This window comes from Pithys albifrons, chromosome 3 (genome assembly GCF_047495875.1).
Source record: "Pithys albifrons albifrons isolate INPA30051 chromosome 3, PitAlb_v1, whole genome shotgun sequence".
In the NCBI taxonomy this organism is placed as follows: domain Eukaryota; kingdom Metazoa; phylum Chordata; class Aves; order Passeriformes; family Thamnophilidae; genus Pithys; species Pithys albifrons.
This window is the reverse complement of record NC_092460.1, coordinates 90,010,967-90,034,180: the sequence shown is the minus strand read 5'-3', so window position 1 is coordinate 90,034,180 and position 23,214 is coordinate 90,010,967. Positions and strand designations below refer to the sequence as shown.

Sequence of the window (23,214 nt, the reverse complement as noted above, 5' to 3'; positions counted from 1 at the left end):
AACAGCATCAACGGGAAGATACAAGCAGACAAATTACTGATGACACACTGCATTTAGCTTCACTCCTATTAGAGAACTCGTGTGTCCCAACTGCAAAAGCAGCTGCATTTTCTGTAAGAACATTTCATCACAAAGAATTTCAAAACATTAATTAAAGTACTTTCAACAAGTCAGGTTTCCCAATTAATTACTTTTTTCCAGTTAATTATACGACGGATGGATAAGACACTGGCAAATTTGGAACACAATGGAAGAAGACTCAGCAGCACAACTTCTCAAGCGACCAACAACATGTGAAAGAAATAAAAAACAAAATAAGCACAGACCTTGACAGTACAGATTAAAACTTGGCCTGAATCTGATACACCTGGGTCACATCTACTCAGAGACTATGTATGAAAAGTAAAAGAAACGAACACCTGGATAGTTCTACTGCTGTGGAAGAATTTTTCCCCAGCTTTGTTTCTCATAGAAAAGACAACACATAAAACACCAGGGAAAGGAATGCGACAGCAGAAACTTTAACTGATGGGAAGTCTCCTAACATTTTGATTCCCAACTTAAAAACCAAGGACAAACTGCAGTCAGGTTGCCACTGGTCCAGCCTGGAAAACAGGAAAAACAAAAAGGGGATAAAGAATAAGTAGGAAAACATTTGAAAAAGAAGACGGTACGTGAAACATAAGAACACAGGAGGTGAGGCCACAGGCGAACGTGAACATGCTGAAATTTAGGACCTTTAATGGGAAGGAGCGAAGTGCCATCACCTGGCACGGGCACTGGGGCAGCGCGGGGTGCGAAGGAGCCCCGGGCAGGGCCGGGCCGTGCCTGCCCCTCCGCGCCCGCTGCAGCCCCGGCGGGGCGGGCACGACCGCGGGCACCGCCGGCCCCGAGAGGCAGCCCCGGCGGGAGGGGCCGCTGCAGCCGCTCAGACCCCTCGCCCCGGAGGCCCCGACCCCGGGGGGCCCCCGCTCGAAGAACCCGCGGCGCCGGGGAGGCCGCGGGCCGCCCGCCCTTGTCCCGGCCGGGATGCCCCCGGTGTGGGGAGCGGCAGCCGCCCCCTCCCGCCGCCCGCCCGGGGCAGCCTGGCCGGGGATGCGCGTCCGCCGCCTCCACCGCCGCGCTGTTCCCGGCACGGAGCGGGCACCGCCGCCTCGCTCCCGCTTCGCGCCCCGGTCGGGCCGTTCCCCGGCGGCGCGGGGGGCTCGGCTGTGGCCGCGCTGCCCCCTGCGGGGCCGGGACGGGGCCGGGACGCCCCCGGTTCTGTCCCCCCTTCCCCCCCCCGGTGCCCTCTCACCGTGCGCGGAGCCGCGGGCAGCGCGCGCCGCACGCAGCGGCGTTGGGAGCGCGAGGCGGCGGCGGGAAAGGCGCGCGAGAGGCAACAGCTGGCGGCGGGCGCGGGGCGGGGGCAGCGGCGCGCGCGCCCAGGCGGCGGCAGCAGCAACAGCGCGCCCTCGGGGGGCGGGGCCGAGGCGGGACTGGCCGCGGCGATGGCCAATAGGAGCGCGAGGGGGCGGGCCTGCGCCTGACGGGCAGCTGGCGGGGCGGAGCCGGGGCCGCTATGACGGACAGCTCCTCGCACCAATCGGCGTTGAGGGGCGTGGTCCACAACAGCCCCGCCCCGGCCGCGCGGGGCGGCCCTACTCGAGGGGCGGGAGGCGGGGATTGCCTTGATTGACGTGGCAACTACCCAATGGTGGCGGCGCAAAGCAGGACGGCCGTGGCCGCTGCCCAATCAGAAGCGCGGGGCGGGCGCGGGGGCGGGCGGCCCGTGAGGCGCAGCGGGCGGGGAGGGCCCGGCGGCGCCGCAGCTGAGCGCGGGCCCCGCGGACCGGGGGATGCGCCGCGACCTGCGGTAGGTGCGGGGCCGGGGGGGACCTCCGGCACGGCCCAGGACAGCGGGGTCTGGCGGAACGAGGCCCCTCCGCCCGGGGAGGGGCCGAGGTTGTGGATGGCAAAGCTGTGTTTAAACGGGGTTTGAACAGGGCCTACCGCGGTGTTTCTGTCTAGATGTTAAATTACTCATACTGAGTACATAAATAGGTTTTAAAATGCCATCTAATCAAGTTGGCGTTCTGTTTAATTTGGTTTCAGCATAATAAAAATTTCAGGACTTTTTTAGGCGATGTTAAAAGTTTAAATGTAAATGTATAGATCTGTGTTATCATTACCACTGAGCCGAATGTCATGTGTAAGTTTCCCTCCCCTTATTTTTTTCATTCTAAATGGGACATAATTAGCTGTCATAATATCCTGATTATGCAGCTTATTCCACCAAGGTCAGTGATGCTCTTAGATGTCTCTCATCGCGGAAAATTGTCACTTCCAGACTTTGTGGGTCCTACAAGGTGTCAGGAGCTTTTCTATTTTCACACTCAGCTTTGCCGTCCCTTCAGTGTTCTCACAGAAGAGCCACTTCAGGCCTGTCCCACAGCTGCATCTTGTCCCCAGCGCTGCCCGTGGTGCTGGGATAGCCGGGCTCAATCTGCCCATCCTCTCTCATCACGAGATGCTCCACGGAATCAAACACTCCATTATTGTCATCTCTATACCCAGCTGTCTCTCTGCAAAATTTGGTAGCTTTTTTTACCTGGACTTTCAAGATCTCAAAAGAACACTTGGATTTTCTTGAGTTTTCACCAAAAAAATCCTCTAAAATTGACTGAGGCTGAGCAGTTCTGCCCAATCTTACAGTAACTTTAAGTCCGATCAAGGCATGAGTTCCCGTGCTGAGTGTTCTGACTCTGCTTTTTACTGTTGTTACAAAGTGGTTCTGAACACTTGGGAAACTGAAAGTATTTTCAGTGAGCAACCTTAAAATTGAGTAGCTCCATGTAATACATCTTCAGCAGCTTCCTGTTTCCTCCAGAGACAGGTGATAGCACCTTCTTTGAGTGTCTGATAACCTGATACTTCTAACAGTGTTGAATTTCTTTTTTCCTTTCAGGCCCAAGTTTCCAGTCTGTTTCTTTGGTTTCTGCTTTCTCCAGTTTGCTAATAAGAGAGTCTCCTTCTTGTTGTGTTTTTAGTGTTGATTTCTAGAACTGGTTTTGAGAAAACATTCTCAGGAAAAGAATGTTGAAACTTCAGATCACGACTCTTCACTTTAGCCACAGACTTGTACTTGGGAATATTGGAATTGTTTTCCAAATACTGGAAATGCTTTGGGCAGAACACAGTAATTGTTCTGTAATCCTCTGCCCCTGCCACCTGGTTTGGGTTTGTTTCTGTACCAAGAGCAGGACAAGGCTATCCAAACCTCCCCTGATTTTTGTCCCCTTAGCAATTAACTCTTCAGTGCCACTGCAGAGCTTGGCCCCTTCCCCAGGGAAGGTGAGGGTGGGGGTCTTGGTTGCTCCCTGCCAGTGACTGGCCTTCCCCACACCCTTTGGTGATCTGAGCAGAACTGGGACTGTGAAAAACAGATTACAAAATCCTTTTTTTTTTTTGGCTCCTTCAGCTGAAGGAACTGGCCTGCCTTGTGTCACACAAGTGCCAGCCCCAGCACAAAGAGGGGATGCACTCACAGCAACTCCCATGTTAGGATTATTTTAGGCAAAATTGGATCTTTTCCTTGAAAGAAATCCTAGTACTATCCACTGAATCAAGTCCATTGAAATTTCAAACCCAACTGAACAAAATAGTAGATCTGTTGTACTGTGTGTCAGAAGACACAGATTTCAATTGTAGAATAATTTTAGTGGTGTACAAAATGATTATCCCCTCGCCCCCAGGGAGCAGGTCATCTCCTCACCACTGGAGGCACCAACTGTGGCTTCCCTCCTTCCAGTTCTGAAACTCCTCTGAGCACAGAATTTGTTCAACTTCCTAATGTGGCAAAAAACTAACCCAGTTAAAAAGGAAAAGGTGGTAGGAGATTTCTGCTCATTGGATGAGTTTAACAGGGTTAGTCTGCTGATGTTGTGAGGGTTGGTGATACTACAGAGAAAGAAGCAGCAGCAGCTTCGTGGGCAGGGACACTGGGGAGGCAGATCTCCTCCTTCCCTGAGCATCTGGTGCTGAGGATTAAATGCTTCACACAGAACACAGCATTTCACTTTTTTCAAATATTTTTGTAATCTGGACTAAATCAAAGCTCATTTTCTTATTTCAGGTTAAAGAATGTCAGTGTTCTAAAGGGAATTATTAAATTTCTAAACTCTTAATTTTTAAAATAATTAAGAAACCTATTTCAGCACCATTTCACTGGTATGTATATATTAGTTATTCATCTTTGTAGCATGAAATACAGAGGAAGGTCACAGCTCTTCTCACTGTTGCTTTTTTACACTTGTAATGAGAAGCCTCTGGCAGATGCAGTGGTGAAAACTTTCCAGTTAGGAATATAAAAACCAGCTTTCCTGACTGGAGTGGCAGATGCACTTGTCCTTGTTTCTTTTGTCACAACTACATAGAAATTCCAATACCCCACCAAGGCAATAGGCCCAAGGAGTGTTCCTGTCAGCCACGGTCTGCCTGCTCAGACCCCTCCCTGCCTGAGAGCAAACCTGAGCCGTGGCTTTCAGCAGTTCCAGGATTGCTGCCTGACAAAGCTGGACAGTGCTCACGGGCCAGGTCACTTCAGCTGCAGCTCTGCAGGGTCTCGCAGGGGTTTGTTACTCGTGCCCCATAGTTGGTTTGCATTTACTGTGGTTATTTTATTGTATTTGTTTTCAGCTGTCAACTGTGAGTGCCTCAGTACTGGTGGAAAATGGATCTAAACACATTTTTAGCATTCAGAAATCCCTAAATGAGTTCGACAGCCGGTTCAGGATTAAAGCACAGTTTGTTTCACACACCAAATTTAGATTAAGGCAGTTACACAGCTGACTTAAGGCACTTAAAGGGAATGGTGGACTGGAGCAAACTCTGTTTGGCTGAGCAAGGTAGTTACAAAAGAAGTGCCAGGAAAGAGCATGGGGGTGACGTTGGAAGGCAGGGACAGCCAGAACCAGAAACTGCTCTCCTCCAAGGAATATGCTTAATGGTCATGTAGTGCCATCTTTGATGCCTTCCCTCCCCCTTTTGTTTTGTTAGGTTGTTGCTGACAGTGAAGGACTTCCTCTCAAAGCTGTTTAAATGAGAATGTCCCTGGCACAAAGGGTACTGCTGACATGGCTTTTCACGTTGCTCTTCCTCATCATGCTGGTGCTGAAGTTGGATGAGAAAGCCCCATGGAACTGGTTCCTCATTTTCATTCCAGTGTGGATATTTGATACAATTCTTCTAGTTATGTTAATTGTAAAAATGGCTGGGCGGTGCAAGTCGGGCTTTGACCCTCGCAACGGCTCCCAGAACATGAAGAAGAAAGTCTGGTACCTCATTGCGATGCTGCTCAAGGTGGCCTTTTGCCTCGCCCTCTGCGCGAAGCTGCAGCGCTTCACCACCATGAAACTGGCCTACGTCTTCATCCCCCTGTGGGCCCTGCTCATCGGGGGCATGGTGGAACTTGGCTACAACATCTTCTATGTTCAAAGAGACTGAGCTTTGCCGGGGGTTTCAGTGCCATGACTGGCAGCAAAGTACTAGATTATTGCCATTTTGCCACAGATTTTGATCTTCAAACTACAAAGCCACGTGAGTCGAGCTGGAGACTATCTAAAAGCAGGTTGAAGACTGAAAATAGACTTGTTCCATTTTTTTATTTTAAAACTGTCACATATGCTCTTGTAAATAAAAGTATTTGTTCCAACATTAGCTGTTCTAGTATGATTACTGTTATTTGTTACATGGAATAAGACACAGGTTCTTCACATGCAGGTAGAAGATCTTCTCAAAGGAACCACAAATGTTCTACCCAGAGTATTCAGCACACTGAGTAATCCTTGGAAAGAGGACAAACATTTTCTGCTACTTATGCTGTAAGTCAAGAAATAACCAGTTAACAGTAATTTCCATAAGGAGCTAAATTTGCCTTTAAATCAGTAACAAGTGACAGCTGCCAAATAAGAGCAGAAAAGGAATAAAGTGACTCAGTGGGTTTGTTTTTTTACAGTGAGACTGAACTTCCACTAAAAATAAGCACTATTTCCTAAGCTGCTGAAAGAGCCACTAACCAGTACATTAACCATAGAGAAAAAGGTCAGGAGCTGAACTGTGCCAAGTAGTCCTCAGATCCGGAAAAAAGGGAGACAGTGGCAATTCCTTTCCAAGTGAGAAGTCCCCTGTGCTGCAAGAGACTGAAGCCACGGGGTAAGTTCAGCCCTGCATTTGTACCTGCCAAAAGGGGTACTTGAACAAGACAGGTTTTAATGCCCAAGGATAAGAAATCTTTGGGGGTGAAGCCTTGGCTTTATTTAGGGAGCACTGGCAAACTCAGATGTGAGCAAACTTTACTTTTTTGGGGGTAACAAGGGAACAAGTGGGAAGAACTGGAACTATGAGCATACTTTGTGGACTAAAGTGCTGTTTCAGAAGCTACAGGAACACCAAATTCAAACGTAGCAGTTGTCTAGCACACTATTAACATGCACACTGAAGGTACTGATCCATTTACAGTTCCTAGGGACAAAAGAGTGTCAGGGGAATGAAAAGAGCCCATGAAAAACAGTCTAGGGTAACAGGACATGACAAGATCAAAGAGTCTCACTGATAAAAGTTTAATTATGGACATTGAACTGTATTTGTTTGGGGGAAAAAAAATCCTTCCTGAAGTGTTTGAATTTACTCTTGCTGTTCAGTCACACAGATGTGGGTGAAAATACAGGGGAACCACATTGTTTGAGACTGCTGAAAGAGCTTCATCTAAGAGAACATGTTCCATTCCAAGGCACTGGGTCTCAGTTCAGGTCACAAATTATCTTTAGAAAGAATTGAAATCATCTTTGCGTCAGAGTGGTTGACTGCCCTACCTCGCCAAAGCAGAAGCCAAGAAAGGACAAAGACAAAAGAAATCTAAACCACAGCTGTTGTCAAAAAATGTGAAATATTTATAACCCCTTACTATAATGAAAATAAAAAAATAACACAAATCCACATAGCCAGCCCCAAGTTATGAGCATCAGGTAACCCACACACCTCTGGTATGGGACCAATGAGCACTCACAGTGCTCACCCATCTGATGATTCTCACAAAATAAAAATCCCCACCCCTACACAGCTCAGAAGGGCAGAGCAGCTTTGCTCAGCCACGCTGGGGATGGGAACTGATTGTTATAACTTAAATGATGGAAGAATAAGAACTGGCCTCGTTAAAACTTGGTGTATTATTAGCAACATGGGCCATGAATGGTGACTCTGCCCCCTTAATAAATCCCTTCTCTTCCACAGATGTAACAATTATCTGAAAGTTTGGCATCTCTAATTAACTAGAAGCTCACAGCTATTACAAATCTCCTTTTAATTGCTGCCTCTAATTCAATAGGAAAAGAGCAAGAGTTTTGATTGTGGGTTTGACTTTTTCTTTAAAAAAAAAAGGTTTACAAACCTTGAAATAAATTAATGATTTTGAAAGCTGAAGTAGATGTTTCTTGCTGGTGTCATACAGAAGTCACACACTGCCAGCTGGAAGTGCTCAACTTTCCAAGTTCCTTGTCCTTACAGGGGTACTTGGACATGAGGAACATGAGGAATACCCGATTTGATTTAGTATTTTGTATCACATGTAGCTGATCTGAACTGTGCTGATACTTTTTGTACACAGTGTTCCTTTTCTGTGATATCAGAACTTCACTCGAAGTATTTATGATACAAAGTACACTGTCGCCCACTCTGACCTTTCCAGAAGCTGCTGTGGGAATTAATTACACCTGGTCATAATTAGGCTGTTCTCAAAGGCACTGGTTACAGCTTGCAGTGCAACCAGTGCTCCTCACACATTGTCTTAAATTTACCAACGGATCTTCATTAAATTAACAAGATAAAACAAGTGAAGAGCAGCTTTACTGACGTTGGCAGGGCAGATGGCTCACAGTGCTGGGTGAGAAGGGCACACAGGGACCTTGTCTCAGCTCCCTCTGACAGCTGATGGGGGCAGAGAACTTGGCCTTCAGCAGCTTTGTTTAAAACTGCAATTCAAAAGCTTGCTGGAAAGAAATAGCAGCATTTATCTGTACTGCTGGTATCTATTGTACATGGAGAGATACATTCCACAAATTTTTCTTCCAATCGCTTACAGAAGTTTGAACACTTCAGCTTCCATTGCAGGCAAGTTACTTTTATCTGATTAAATATTGAATGTGTATGTGTGAAAGGTCATGAAACTATATTGTCAATTACCAGTTCATACTGCTTTGCTTGATTTGTTACCATTTAGAACAGTATCCAGTTTTCTGTGTATTTTATACTTGGGAAATGCAGTTGTGTGACATTTACATCCCCTCCTACAACAAATGCTCTAAGAACGTGTGTCCTCGCACACAAAATGCACTGGAGGACAATACCACAGTCGTGGGCACAGGACTGAGGGACAGAACCATTGAAGGGATGCATTATTAGTATTATTTTCTGACACATCTGCATCATAATACAGAAGCAAAATCTTTGGGTAACCTCACAGAAATGTTCACATTTGCCCAGTTGGTTGACACGAAGTGAAATTCAAAGTGAAAATTATGAGACTGCCAGAAACTGATAATTTTAATGTCAGATGTTCCCTGTTGTAACATCATTTTGGGAACAAATAACATGGCTTTTCAGTAATAAAGCTCCTCAATATCTGCATCCTCAGGAATAGGTTGGTTGAATTTACTAGCACAATAAACACAGCACTAGCATGGAACACATCACAATTTCAATTAAGACTGAAGTAAAAATAACTATGCTGAGTTGGAAAAGTGTTTGTACCTTTTCACTGTACCTTTTTCAAGGTTTGGATGAGCCTTTTAGACCTGAACAGCCCTGGGTACCAACTTGCTGCTGAAAAGCACCAGGCTTTGAGAACTAAGGCAATTTAAGGAACCTCTGCAGTTGGATCACTACAGTACTGTTCAATATAAATTCTACATTTTCTCCCAGTATTTGTACAGAAGTTGGATAAAAAGTAAGAAAATCTGCAACTCAGTAATGCCACTCCCTTCAGTTTGCCTTTGCTAAAAAAACCAACATCCCAAGCAGGGAAATGTAAGAAAAATATCCATACAGTGTAGTAAACAGGGAGGAAAGGAAAATGCGAGCTTAGTTCATCTGGGTTACCTTTTATCTCAGTGCTCCTTCTGAAGTTCATAAAGAAATCACTGCAAAAAGATGTTTTTTAGTCTAAAAATGTCTTCCCTATGATTAACTAAAACACTCAACTGCATCAGTGAGATGGGCGAGTTCCTGAGTGCTGTGATTGTTTAGGATAAAGCTTCAGCAGCCTTGACTTATGTTGCATTAGTCTCCCACACACAGATCTAATTCTCAAGATTTTCATTCTGAGACACACAGGGAACAGCTTTCTCAGCTCACTGCCCCGTTTTGTGTCAACACAACTAGACCAAAAAGCTTCCATAAAACCCACAGGCCTGAGCTCTTCCAACAGGGCACTGTCATTCTGGTGGACAGCAAATTAAACGGTAAAAGAAAACACAGTATCAAAACAGCTACTGAGAAAACAAACTTGATAAAAATAGAAGTTTAAACTGCTGTTTTAATCAATGTTTGTATCAGGTTTCTGTACACCAAATATTAAAGGACTATTTAGGACTAACACCCTCATCAGTAGGCTCATCTATCAGCATGACCAGAACAAGAGAAGATCAATGTTTAGCTGGCACTCAAGTACAGCACAGTTCCCAAGCAGAGATAATATCAGCATCAAAGCACAGAGAAAAACAGTGGTTAGAATATAATACACTAAATTTGCAAAGTCAGTATCCCTGATGATTCTAACAGAAACAGCAGCCTAGATACTGTGAAGTTAATCACTGCTTCTGAACAGAACACAATTTGCATTTCTAAGAAAAATGAAATGAGTGACTGATGGGAATCGGTTCCCCAAATTTCCCCACAAACGCTGCAAATTCAGTGGGATCTGCACAAAATATCAGTATCTTCTATTATACAGTTTTAAAGTGCATTTCACCTGTGTAAGAAAGTAACAAAGTATCAGCTGAACACAGTGACTCACAATCAAACATTCTCAACAATCATTCACAGCAAAGCACAGAGCAGTGAACGTTTTTCCTTTCCATTTCCAGCTTGGGCACATCCAGGGCAAGGTACAGGCGCTGGACTGACTGAAAGGCAAGGCTCTCTACGTACCTCACCACTAGAAGAAAACAAGTAAAATGACACTTGAGAAGTCTGCAGAGTTCCTTGATCTCTTGCTCACAATGTACAGCTTTCAGCCTAGCACGGTCACATGGCAGTCTACAATCTCACAACAGTTTATTTTGCCAAAGAGCAAGGAAAAATCATGGATTTATTTCGGTCAATTCAGCATCCTTATTCACATGCAGATATCAGAAAACAGTTTTGATCAATGAATACCAGTCCTGTGTTTCTTGGAAGATTTTCTCATTTTTTCAAATCTCTTTCACAGCATTCTACTATTTCAGGTTTCCTTTTCCTACATCAATTGCAATTCCAATTTATTTACTGTGCACATGTATATCTGCTTAAAAATCAACTTTATTGATAACCAAGGAATTCTTTCACAGATGAATAATTAAATCATCACCCTCTGAAATAATACTTTATTTCTAATACTAGATAGAATTAATATTTCAGTTAAAGTAGTATTGAAATACCCACTATAGTAACAAGGAAGGGAAAATCTGCATGCCAGCAGTACCTGTAATGAAAATGTTCTTTCATAGTCAATTTGCAGGCATTTGGAGGGCTGGGGGTGACACAACACTGAGTAACACTTGTATGTAACACATGAAGTCAGTCGCCAGTGGATTCAAAAGATCCAGTAATATTAAAAAAAAAAAAGTAGCAGCTACCCCCTTTGAAAGCTCTGGTAACAACTGTAACAAGGCAGTCCTTTGCCAGCCAAAAATATGTACCAGGACCCAGGAAAACATCTACATTTCTGCACGTCATGTCATTAATTGAACAGCACTGCAAGTGCAGGGAGATGCCAACAGTGCCCCAGGCAGGCCAGGGGCCTTGGGCAGATCTCTCTGGTCTGCACAAGAACAAGGGCCAAGACAGACAACTGGAGATTTCAACCAAATAAATTCATGTATCGCCAAAATCCAGAGAAGGGGGGAAAGCAGCAAGCAAGGACCAATTTCAGTACACCAGAAGGCATGAAAGATTTATTGCTGAAGCAAAAGTCTGAAGATGAAGTTGTATGCAACAGGAATATAGCACAGGACCACTTAAAACCAAAGCAAGACCTTTGTCAGACTAATGAACAATTTGGGAGGTGAAATTCTCAGAAGTGCCCCTCCCTCAAAGAACAACCACAGGGAGAAGACACCACCTGTTTTTTGGGGTTTTTTTTCTTTCAAAAGCTGACACCTGTGAATGCAAAGGGAGGTCTGGTAGCCATTGGTAATCCCAGTATGGTTCACATTCTGTCTGCAAGGAATTCTGCCTAAAGTGAGAATCTCGTCTGTCTCAAAAAACAAGAAAGAAAGCAGAAAAATTGCAAAAAATAAGCCACCTTTCTTACTCTCTTAATTCTGAAAGTGATTTAAAAAACTGGGTTGAAAATGTGGCAGTTTAGAAGTAAAATCTCAAAACCAAGAGATACCGGAGCAAAAACTCGAAGCCACTTCAGCCAAGACCACTGACCAGGTCTTCAAAAGGAAACAAAATTGTACTCTTAAGTGTAAAGTCATATTTGCTAAACTACTTTCAAAGATTTATTATTTCAGTCTGGACAGGGCTTATGCTGCAGAGAGTTATCAGCTGTCCCAAGGGATGTAAACACCAAAATCCAACAGGTTACAAAACATTACTTGAACCAGCATGTGCACTGCCAGCACACTGGTAAGATTTCTATTTTAAGTCAACCAAATAGTTTTAGGGGGCTGCCTTGTGTGTTTTTTATTTTAAAAAGCAGTATCTAGCAAGGCTGGTTTTGCTAAATCTGGCTGACCCTCGAGAGCTGCACACTTGGTGCAAATCACAGCCTGCAGCTCTGCTGTTTCTGTTCTCCCAGGGCCAGCACAGAGGACAGGAAGGGAAGGCCATGGAATTGTGTATGGATGTTCATAAAGCCAGAGAGATTATGGGTGGAAGGTTCCAGATAATCCAGAGCACACAAAGGGAGCCAAGACCACATTCCTACTATCAGGAGAGCTCAAATTCTTACATGAACAAAATAATTGTTTCAAATCAAGAGTCTGCAAGAGTAATAACTTACCACATCACACGTGAAAGTGCTCACGGCGTGAGGGGAAAGTGAGATCCCTGAGGCTGCAACACTGGGAGTGATCTCTCAGCCAGCATCAAAGAGAACAGCAGTAAGACTTAAGGACGTATCAGCCACATCCAAGAGACTCACGTTTCTATTGCTTCTCTAATACGTAATTATGGCTATGCAGGAGTAATGTTTAGCAATTCAAATATCGATTTAATTAGTAATTCCTTTACATACCTAACAAATCAGGGCACTCATCCATTAAATAGCTGATTTTAGTGCCAGGTGTGAGCAAATTTTAAATTTTAACAGCCTATAAGCAAAAAACATTTGCAACACAAGGACCTCCAGTAGTTAAATTCAACATCACCTGAAAATCATGTTGTTCTATTGCTGCAGATGAAGCCCAAGGGATCACTAAGTGCACTGAAAGTTATAAACTGGGTACATAAGGATGTACAACTTACAGAAAGTTCTACAGAAAAATCCAAACAAAAATCAGATACTTTGGAAATAACAACAGGCCTTGGATTATAAGTTTTACATACGTAGCTGAAGGACATGCTCAGAGCATTTACTGCCATGTGTAACTACCTGAAAAAGACACATCATTCAGCTGTGCTTGAACTATACAGGAATACATTACACAGAGAATAAATAAGTTAAGTGACAGAGTTTTGCCATTACCACATCAGATGCTCACTAGCCTTGAAACCCTCTTCCCTAAGAACACAGCTTAAGCCAATACAAGTGTTCCATAGGTGGGGAAAGACAACAGTTAACTTGGACACCTCTGCTATTTCCTCAATGAAACACCTCTCACTTCCAAACTGTGATTCATGAGGAACCTTCCTACTACACACACTGGCAAGTATCTTTATTGCCTGGCACTATCAGCACATGGATCAATTCAAACCCAGACACGTCTCTGTGAATCACAGGTCACTGCTAAAGTTCAGGCCTTTGTAGCTTGATAACTAACCACTTAAATATTATTTGTTTTGAATTCAGTCAGGTAGCTGATCTGAGAGGGATGGTTGCTTTTTTGGTTTGTTTTGTGGTTTGTTTTTTTTCCATGCCAAATGGAACTCTCTCAGCTGTGCCTTGAGCAGGATGAAGAGGCAGGCACAGAAGGGAGTTTGCTCCCTTGCACCAGCTCCTCTGGAGAGAGGCAGGTGGGTACTGGCAGCGCTCCTGGAGCCCACCGGGTGTCCAACTACCCCCAAAACAGTTTGTCTCTCTGTTCCACATTAATATCTGACAGCAGGAGGTTGGGGAGTGCCTGGAACAGGCACCTGTAAAGACTCCTGTGAAGGGATGACTGATTCTGCATTCTGACTAATCTCCATTTCCAAAGATGCCTCAGCTCTACCTCAGTTCCTACAGCTCCTCACCCTCAAGGCATAAGGGCATCCTATGCATTAGTGCAGGTAGAAACACAACCACTTAAGAGAGGCAGTTTAACTGAATTATTTTTTGCAGACCCAAAAATAAAACCAATCTGTTATTATGAACCTTTATTAAGCGGCTCACATTTCAGTATAAATCACACTAAAAAGATTTTTAAAAAAGATATTTACACTACAGTGCTGACACATTTAAAATGAAAAAATTGGTATAAATAAGCTCTATGGAAAAGCCTGGAATTGTCAAAAAGAATTCTGGCTCATCTTACAAAAAATATATATGTTAAATGTCAGCTCTACTCTAAAACCTACAACTCAAAATTATTTAAAGACTTCTTTATGTTAAACCTGCAGTGTTTACAGTGCATCTGGCCCTAAGTGCTTTGATACTTCACAGTTATGGACAGGCACTGAGGAATGTTACAAAGCTACATAACTATTTTCTGTAACAGATGCAAAGGCAAGTCACAAACTTGCCTCACAATTTATGATCTTTACATTATTACATCATTAAGTTTAAAAAGGAATTTAAAACCATATATACAAATTCAGCACAAAAAATCATCCTCTCTTTGTCCATGCAGTTTTGGATATGATGAACTATGTTGTCTTGTATCATCTGGATGCACATGACCTCCAGAGCACAACTTGCCTTGCAAGTCCTTGTTGCCAGATTCGAATTTAGAATCCATTTCCAACTTTAATGACATCAGCTCCGCGTGATCCGGCCTAGTCTGAACATTCTGTCCCCTGATGTCATTGGGTGCCACTGTCTTTTCAGCAACATCAACATTCATGGGTTCTTCTTTTATTCGGTGAGATGCAAGAGGTTCATGTTTTATCGGCATAAATTCCTGCTGCAGGTACTTGCTCTGCAGAGCATCTGAGAATTTGGGGTCCTCGGAGGTGTCTTTGCTCACCGCACAAACTCTGCCGTCCGTCTGAAGTCCAACAACCGAAGACTTGGGGTCTGCAGAGGTCCCTGCTTCAACAGTACTTGTGTTTTGAGAGAGTTCTTCCTCTGAATGGTAGAGCTTGAGCCGGATGTGCCAAGCCAAACTGCACACAGCTGAGACTGTCTTGAATTGGTGCACAACATTCCTCGGGATAAAATAAATGTCATTATCGAATAACTGGATTCTGGCATATCGAATGCCTTCCCTTCGCAGTTGATTAAGTTTTGCATCATCAACCCACTGGACACACTGTAGGGAAAAAGGAGGGGGTGGAAATGGTGAAAACCAACGTATTACTCAGAGAACACTGACCATCAGTTCTCAGCATGCTTACCTGTGAGAGCGGAGGCTCATGCAAATCCAGCTGCATTCGCTGAACTACCTCTAAGAAATCCTCAGCGTGAAAACAAATTACATCTTTGGTTATACGAGGCTGCTCAGACCTACAGAAGAGTAAGAAGTGCACAATCAGGGGCTGAAACTCACATGCTATGCAGAATAACAAAATCAGCAGGCAAGGATAAAGAAAAAACCCAATTCTAGCATAACCCAAATCTTTAAGAAAAAGGGTTGATCACAGTGGGTAATTCTAAAACACATTATCATTGAACTGGTTAAACAAATTAACCCCAATTTCTTTCTAAGTGGCAGTAAGAGCAGCCATGAAAGGTCAGCAAAACAGGATTTTTCATTTCTATTTTTACCTGACCTCTTGTCTGCCCTGATGCTGAAAGGCAGATACCCCAGATAGACTGGGCTTACTCTGTCAACACTCCAACATGATACTCCCATCAGGTACCTCGGAGCACGCAGCACTCTGACTGTGAGCACTATGGCAACCACTGCTCAGCATCTCAGCCTCAGCCACCTCGCTCAGAGTTAGGAGTAAGAGCTGAATCCACATTAAGCTGCCACAATGCCAGTAATCAGCCAATGCAGGCAGCCTCCACAAAACATCCCTTAAAAATATATCCCTATTTGTGCTCACTAGAGTGCTACAGGAATCAGGCTTTGTCTCCATATTCAAATTGTTCAGAGAAATCATCTCTTGTCCCAAAATGTCTCTCCTAAAGAAATGCAAACCATTTATATAATTTCTCTGGAGACATTTTCTAGAATTAGCCAACAAAAGGTAAAACCACCTACAGTCCTTATAACTTTCTGATCTGAAGGCCAAAATCTGTTCCTCACTGGAAACACATAAAACTGAGCCATATGTTTGGTTTCAAAGGGTGTTGGGTTTTCAAAGCATCCTTTTTTTTAATGTGGTGATAGGAAGATTTCATTTAGATAGGGTAAAGCTCACACTGGAGTGGTTTTCCAAGTACAGTTTCTCAGCCAGAAGGAGCCCAGTCGATGACTTCCTTCCTTCCCCCTCCTGGGGCTGACAGGAGCACAGCCCCTCGGCCCACAGCTTGGCATGAGCTGTGCATCCAGCACTGCCCATCAGAGCCAGAGCAGCATCAGGGATCAGAACCAGGACCCCCCCCCTGTCCTGCCTCTGCCCCCCAAGGCTGGGCGACACCCCCAGGGACCCCCTCACCTCATCCTGACCCCACAAACACGGCACAGTCAGACCTACAGGGCCCAGGGAGGAGCTGATACAGCAAAACTGTTTGATACATTTCAGATTCCATTTAATGGATGTTCAAAGGCACTTCTCTAAAAGCAAGATGATAATTTATTTTTATATAAATATATGTGTCATGTTATTACCATTTGAGGAAGCAGGCAAGGATGTACAGTTCATTTGGGCTTTTTAAACTTAGGAGAGATGTTTATTTTATTTAGGTCATGACCTCAATAAAGTAAAAAATAACCAGACTGAGGCTATTTTCAGAAGAAAAAAAAAATCCCCCATCAAATACTGAGAGCACGCTAGGGAGACTTTTCAAACCACTTATTTTGCTTTCAGTTTTACAGAGAATAAAATATGTCTCTGTATTTTGGTCTGATTTAAGCACTGAAAGCAAAAAGCTTCAGAAACATTTCTAATCAGTGGCACTAAAAATATTAACTGCATTAACCTACCTTTTATAGAGGAGATGTCTGTTTTTAAAATACAAATTTGCAGTTGAAGTTACCAGTATTTGTAACTGAAGTTAAGAATTAAAATAGATAGAAAGAATACTTCACACACTAAGAGAACTTCAATCCCAAACAATGTGTTTTCCCAGCAGTGTCTATTTTGGTTTCTGCATTATCATTCCAATCCTCAGTCCCCATTATGTGTCCAGCAGGATGCATCACCAACTGCTGCCATTCCATCACAAAGCACAACATTCCTTTTGCAAACAACTGAGAAAAAACACTGCCAGATAATTTTAAATTCTGCATTTGCAGATTTTATCATTAGCACAACTTTGAGATATTTTGCAAAACCTGAAATTTAGAGGGTGTTGTGTACCCCCAAACAAAACAGTAGCACAACAGTTCATTTAACATCCAAGAAGGCATAAAATCAAATCAGAAAAACCCATTTGAGCCTCTACTAGAATACTGCTACAACTATTTTTGGCAGTATTTTTTTTCCTTACACTCCTTTCTGTTCTAACTTTTCAAAAACAGATTAAAACTACAGGTTTTACCATTAATATTTCTGACCTAATGCACAGTCTGGCAATATACAACAAATTCCTATGATCACACAGAAAAGCACTAACACCTTCAGCCTCTGGAACACAAACTGGAAAATGCTTCCTGAAGAACAGATTTCATTTTGCAACAACTGCCTTCTGCTGTCCCTGCAACACCCTCCACAAATTTCCCACAGAAAAACCTTCAAAGTTTGTTTAACTTAAAGCATTTCCCAAGTTCTGAAGCTCACTTGGTATCACCTACAAAAATGGCAGTAAGGAAACTGTATGATCAAACCCCCATTTATGAGACTTCAGTGCAGTGCAATCTCTAAAATGTTTGCCAGCAATGGCCAAAGTTGTTCGTCAAACTGCAAATACACAAAGCGGTTTAAAAAAAACATAATCCAGCAATTTTACAAAATCTCAAATGAAGAGCCACATGTGGGAAAGGAAAAAGTATTTTTATTTCTTCAGAATACTATGTTTAGTTTCTAGTTGTGTTTCCAGCCCCCAAATCTGCTTTTTGCCCTTCAACAGTTCTGTTCCTGCCTGTTCTGAAAGACACACCAATTACCCACCTAACATTAACATTTGTGCCCATCAACTACTCAGTAAATCCCATTTTCTCTAAATCTACAGCAACTTCTTGATTATAAAGCTTTCTTTGCAAACTTGATCCATTTTCATACTAAACATGAACAATCAACTCAGTCCAGCCAGTCCAGGAATTGCTTTATTTTCTCCTCCCAGAAAACATGAATTTTATATACATTATCTCATCACTGGAACACATCCATTTGTACTGACATAGTGCCTTAATCACCCCAGAATATCTCCAGGTTTTCAGGTTCATTCAACTACTCAAACAGATTAAAAAAAAAAAAACAACATTTTTTTCACAACTTCCATGCATTTTGTTTCCTTTAAAATAAGTCTACCCACAGATTACAAACTATGGTAAAATGAATATCTGAAATTATTTTAAAGTGTCACATTAATCAATGATGTTTCATTATCATAAGCCCTAATTAGTTCTCATCATGTTAAGTACACTGAAGTGGCTTTTCAAAGTTACACAAAAGAGGAAAGGGAAAGGAGAAATTGTAATTTGGGCCAAATCAAGCTTGCAATAAATAATTTTCATTGTGCTGCTTTTGTGGTGTATTTTCCTCCTCTCCAGACATCAGTCCCAATTTTTTTTATATGTTAAAATGTTTATATGGTTTTTTATAGCATTAAAAGATACATTTTCAGTCTTTATGCTGAAGTGAAATGCTGATATTTCTTTTATATTGCCCAAACTGAACTATTTTCAAGTATGTTACAAAGCTATATGATGAGAATAGGAAGAATTACTATCAATTTAAATTCTTAATTATCTCCACAGACACCCAAGTTTGGGGAGTGGGGCTTTGGCTGGTTTGTTTATTTCCTTTGAAAGTCTCTCTCTCTGTGCAAAGTGAAATCTAAAATACTCAGACCTACCCAGTTATCTCAGCTCCTGCCCTGCTAATTCAGCCCAGTGGCTCACACAGTGAGCAGGAAGCTAAAGGCTCCCACTATCACTGACCTGAAGAGGAAGGAAACTACAAAACCTCAGTCCTCCAAAAACACACATTACTACCTGAACAACCCAGTTCTTCCCCAATGGCAATTATTCTACTTACTATGTCAATGAACTCTTGCACTGTAACACAAATTGGCATCGTTTTCCCAAAGGGAATCTGCCCTTCTAATTTCTAGACACTTACAAAGATCAAAAGGTATTTTTAGTGTTTACATATGCAAAGGTAATCTCCAAAAGTAAGGTCACTCTCCCAAACCAAAATCAGAAGATCCTGAAAAATTCTTCTTAGATCTGAGCCAGGAAGCCCATATCATTATAGGCTTTTTACCTGGCTGACACATAAATTCCTTCAAATGAGACACATTCATTTCCTGACTCTCACATGGGAATTTCAAGGATGGACACCAAAGAATTTCATGTAACTTCCAACAAGATTCTTCCCAGGTGATCCACCACAAATAAATCAGCTTTATAACAGCTGTGACTTGGAAGCAGAAGTTTAAGAATTCTGCTCATCTGTAGACAACATGAAGAAGTGCCAGCAGGTCTCCATGTGCACCTCTGAGGCAGCAGCTCAGGTCAGTCCACACGCACCAGTTAAAGCAAAACAAAGCGTGTTCTTACATCTAACATGAACTCAATTACAGCAACTCAATCACAGCTATTACACTGTCCCTGCAAGTTACCTTTCTAGTTTCAACCCCAAGGAAAACCATATGCAATCTAGCAGAGGAAAAACCTACCTAGTGCCCAGCCATTATCTACCAAGTCTTCATTAAATCTCTAATCCTAGATCAACCCATCCTGCACTCCTACTGCCAATTCAAAATGGAAATTCAGGCAAATGTTTTTCAAACGCCTTGGGGAAGCCAATCAACACCTACCACTCCCCACAGTGCACAGCCTTCAGCACTCCCACAGCAGCCGTGGTCTGTCGTTCAAAGCCTTGTCCTATGTGATCTGCATGGGCCCGTGTCCGGTCTTCAAACAGCATTTCACGGGGTTCACTGGTTCGAGGTAGGTACTGCAAGTTTTTTATTTCATTGGTAGTTCTGTGTAAGAGAAACAGTAACAGTGATACAGAAATTTCTCAGAATTACCCGATTTCCACCACAGCCAATAGGACTGGGTTTCCTCCCTTCAGTGAGAAGACAGAAGTTAAATGGGAAAAACAGTAGCAATTAAGACAAATTAAAAATGTAATGGGCTATGCAAAGAATCAGAACACTTGTTTCAATTAATAAAAGTAAAGACAAAAACCAACCAACACTAACAACAAGTGTCAACAGCCCAAAGTGAACTAGAAGACCCTAATGGCTGAGCATCCTCACTCAGTCTCCACACAGACACAAAGAGGCCCAGAGCTCTGTTTAAGCTCAGCCTGGACCCTCAGTCCTGGTCTGTGCCACGCTTCAGGAGCACTGGTCTCCATCTCAGCCAGAGGTGTGCTGGGCCACAGACTGGCTCCTCAGCTTGTCCTCAGGACAGCTTTGCCATGATGCACCCACCTGGCAGTCTCTGGACCTGATCCTCCCTGGCAGACTGACTTCCTGGCCTGCCCTCAGACCTGCCCCATCACCACACACCTGCCCAAGACACTGGATGGGGTCTGAACTGAACCTCTATGATGCCATTCATAAAGACGCTGAACAAAACTGGCACAAGGTATTAAGGTCTGAATGACTCCACTTGCAATTCTTTTTCAGTTGGACTTTATGCTGCTGCCCACAACCCTTTGAGCACAACAGTTAAGCCAGTTTTTGGTCCATTTCACTTACCTATCAATCTAGTCTGTCCTTTGTTAGACTACCAGGATGTTACAGGAGACAAGTGAGGAAAGCCTCAACAAATTTGAGACAAACCCTGCTCCTAGCACTCATCTCATCCTGGGAGCCAATCATTTTGCTGTAGATCAGGTGGATAAGGCATAGTTTCCCCTTTGTTAATACTAACTATTCCCTACTATCATCTCGTACCTCATGCTTGAAATTGAATATTTTCCAGGAAGGAAAAGGAGACTGGCTGGCCTGCAGACTGGCCTCTTACCCTTCTAAATGAGTGGAGTGACATTTGCTTTCTTGCAGCCCTCATGAACCTTTGCCAAGTGCCATGACCGTTCAAAGAGGGAGTGGCCCTGCAGTGACACTGGCCAGCTCCCACAGCACTTGTGGGTATATCCCAGCAGGTCCCACAGGCTTATGTCTGTCTAATCTTGAGGTCTAACATGTTCCTTAACCTGATTTTCCTACACTGAAGGTAAAGTAGTCCTTGCTTCAGACATTCCCACTGGCTCCCGGACCTGGCATTCCTGAAAGTGAATCTCCCAGAAAAGACAAGGGCAAAGAAAGCACTGAGTATCTTGGCCTTTTCTGTGTCCTGTGTCTCCAGGCCCTTTACCCCATTCAGCAAATGCCTTACACTTTCCCTCTACTGTCCATATGCCTGTAGAAGTCCTTGCTGCCTTTCACATTCCTTGCCAAATTCAGCTCCAGATGGTCTTTGGCTTTAACTGCATCCCCGGCATGGCTGGACAGTGTTTCTACACTCCTTCTGAAGCACCTGACTCTGCTTCCACTTCTGGTATCTCTCTTGTTGTGTTTGAATTTCAAACAGGAGAATTCCCACAACAATTCCTCATCACACACAATGTTTAAGTTCTGCAGATGTTGCCCCCACTCTTCAGCTGGTACTTATGCCCAACACAACAGCAAAGCCTAAAGGCATTATTTAATGTTGCAATTACTACCTTTCACGTGAGAGAGAAGCCCTTGTCCCTTGAGGTCATAAAACATCCACTCAGATTTAACAATAGGGATTATCAATTCCAATCTCATGGTCTACATCACTAATTGCACGGCTGTTCACATTTCCCTGAATTTTTCACCTTAAATTCCTACTAAAGCTCCACAAAGGACCAGCACCATTCTTGGCCAGACAGTAAAAATTTAAAAAAAAACAAAAAACCAAAAAAACCCAACACCAAAAAAAACCACAACCAAAAAAAACCACCAAACCCCCCCCCCCCAGTAAAAAACCAGAAGTATATTTGGAGATGAACATGAACAGAGGTTTATATTAAGATATAATATCAACCAGTATAAGGTTTGGGATAAAAGGAATTGGTACAGAAAAAATAGTAACCAGACATTTATAAAGTAAGATATTCCAACTTACCTCTTCCTTTTGAAAGGTGACTTTGGCATGTCAGCCACAGGGATCATCTGTTCTCCTGGTCGTACCCACATAATGGGACCATCATCACTGTCTTTACGACTCTCTAATTTTAAACTAGAAAGTGTTCCCCATGGCAGTGTACACTAATGGGAAATACAAGCCACAATTTTGAAGTGAGTGACTTTAAAACCTTTTTAAAAGCAGCCTTTATCTATCTTGACATTCATCAGCACACCCAATTATCTAAGCAAGTATCACATACTCTCACTTTATTATAACAGCACTAGACAGCGTCCCCCTTCTCCCAACCCCAACCCTTCTGTCCTTACTTTTAAGAAGGGTGATTCTTCCAACATATCAAGGAATTCAGGGAAGTAATCCCCCACTTCCTCATCAACTGCTCCAACCAGGCTGATCTGTCTCATTGGGCCAGCTCTATACGTACCATGAGAGTATGTTCTTTTTACCTACAAGTAGAATATGACAACAAAAGTTATACCGAGTCCACTAATGTGCAAAATCTACATTCAATAAACACTTTTAATCTCTATGCTCTCCTTCAATCTTCAGTATATTTAAGATTATTATGATGCTAATTATTATGAAGCTAATTACTATGAACTCAAAGATAGAACTTCTGATTAAACATCCATGACAACATGTATTTAAAACCTGAAGGTAAACCAGAGTACCTATTTATTGCCTTTCAAGAAAACAGCATTTCAAAGCAGTAACTGAAAAGCTACCAACACATGTTCTGCTCAGCACCTCGTACATAAGGATTCTTAACTGGATTACTCAAGCCTATCTGAACTTTTACCTTTCTCTTGTAACAAGCAGAACTCTGAGTTACAACTAAATTTAACTACAAACATTTCCTCTGCAATATTGATGAGGATCATGACCCCTTAAGCTTCTGATTTCCTATTTAATAGGCTGAAAGACACAGTGGTGTTACGAGATGAAATGTGATGAGATCAGAACAGAGGGAAGAGCAGATGAATTACCACACACCAAGTAAGGCTCCTGTACTGCACCTCTAAATATTCTGCATCCAAAGCAAGAAAAGAAAAAAGTGCAAAGAAAACAGTTCATGAAATACTGCTTAGCTGTGGCCTCACCCAGACAGAGCACCAAAATTCCCAGTAGTTACAGCAGTGCAAAGGGGAAATAGCAGCAGTCCCTGAAAATAAGACTAAGGTCGTGAAACAACACTGTGGCCTCCTGAGAAGCTGGACTGATGTAAGGAGCTGCATTCCAGAAAGGCAGAACCAAATACTTTTCAGATCATCTC

At 43.1% G+C, this 23,214-nt stretch overlaps 3 protein-coding genes across 4 annotated transcripts in view; 1 reads left to right on the top strand and 2 right to left on the bottom strand.

The window, feature by feature from the left end:
* PHTF2 (putative homeodomain transcription factor 2) overlaps positions 1–1,405 on the bottom strand; it is a 67,001-nt gene extending 65,596 nt beyond the window's left edge. Inside the window, exon 1 of the mRNA XM_071552702.1 lies at positions 1,298–1,405. The gene's annotated coding sequence lies outside the window, so the exon portion shown is untranslated. The remainder of the gene's footprint in view (positions 1–1,297) is intronic.
* Positions 1,406–1,768: 363 nt separating this feature from the next.
* Positions 1,769–5,694, top strand: TMEM60 (transmembrane protein 60). The gene is made up of 2 exons (XM_071552701.1): positions 1,769–1,855; positions 5,038–5,694. Exon 2 carries the CDS (start codon positions 5,080–5,082, stop codon positions 5,482–5,484), a length of 405 nt encoding a protein of 134 aa, XP_071408802.1. The 5' UTR covers positions 1,769–1,855; positions 5,038–5,079; the 3' UTR covers positions 5,485–5,694.
* Positions 5,695–13,740: 8,046 nt separating this feature from the next.
* RSBN1L (round spermatid basic protein 1 like) overlaps positions 13,741–23,214 on the bottom strand; it is a 44,742-nt gene continuing 35,268 nt past the window's right edge. For both annotated transcript variants that reach the window (XM_071552699.1, XM_071552700.1), the window contains 5 exons: positions 22,250–22,387; positions 21,921–22,063; positions 19,631–19,798; positions 14,935–15,043; positions 13,741–14,849 (listed from right to left, as the gene is read on the bottom strand). In XM_071552699.1, the coding sequence (XP_071408800.1) occupies positions 14,193–14,849; positions 14,935–15,043; positions 19,631–19,798; positions 21,921–22,063; positions 22,250–22,387 (1,215 nt within the window). In that variant the 3' untranslated portion in view covers positions 13,741–14,192. The remainder of the gene's footprint in view (positions 14,850–14,934; positions 15,044–19,630; positions 19,799–21,920; positions 22,064–22,249; positions 22,388–23,214) is intronic.

Coding starts and splice junctions, on each gene's coding strand:
- TMEM60 (XM_071552701.1), top strand. CDS start 5,080: ATGAGAATGTCCCTGGCACAAAGGGTACTGCTGACATGGCTTTTCACG.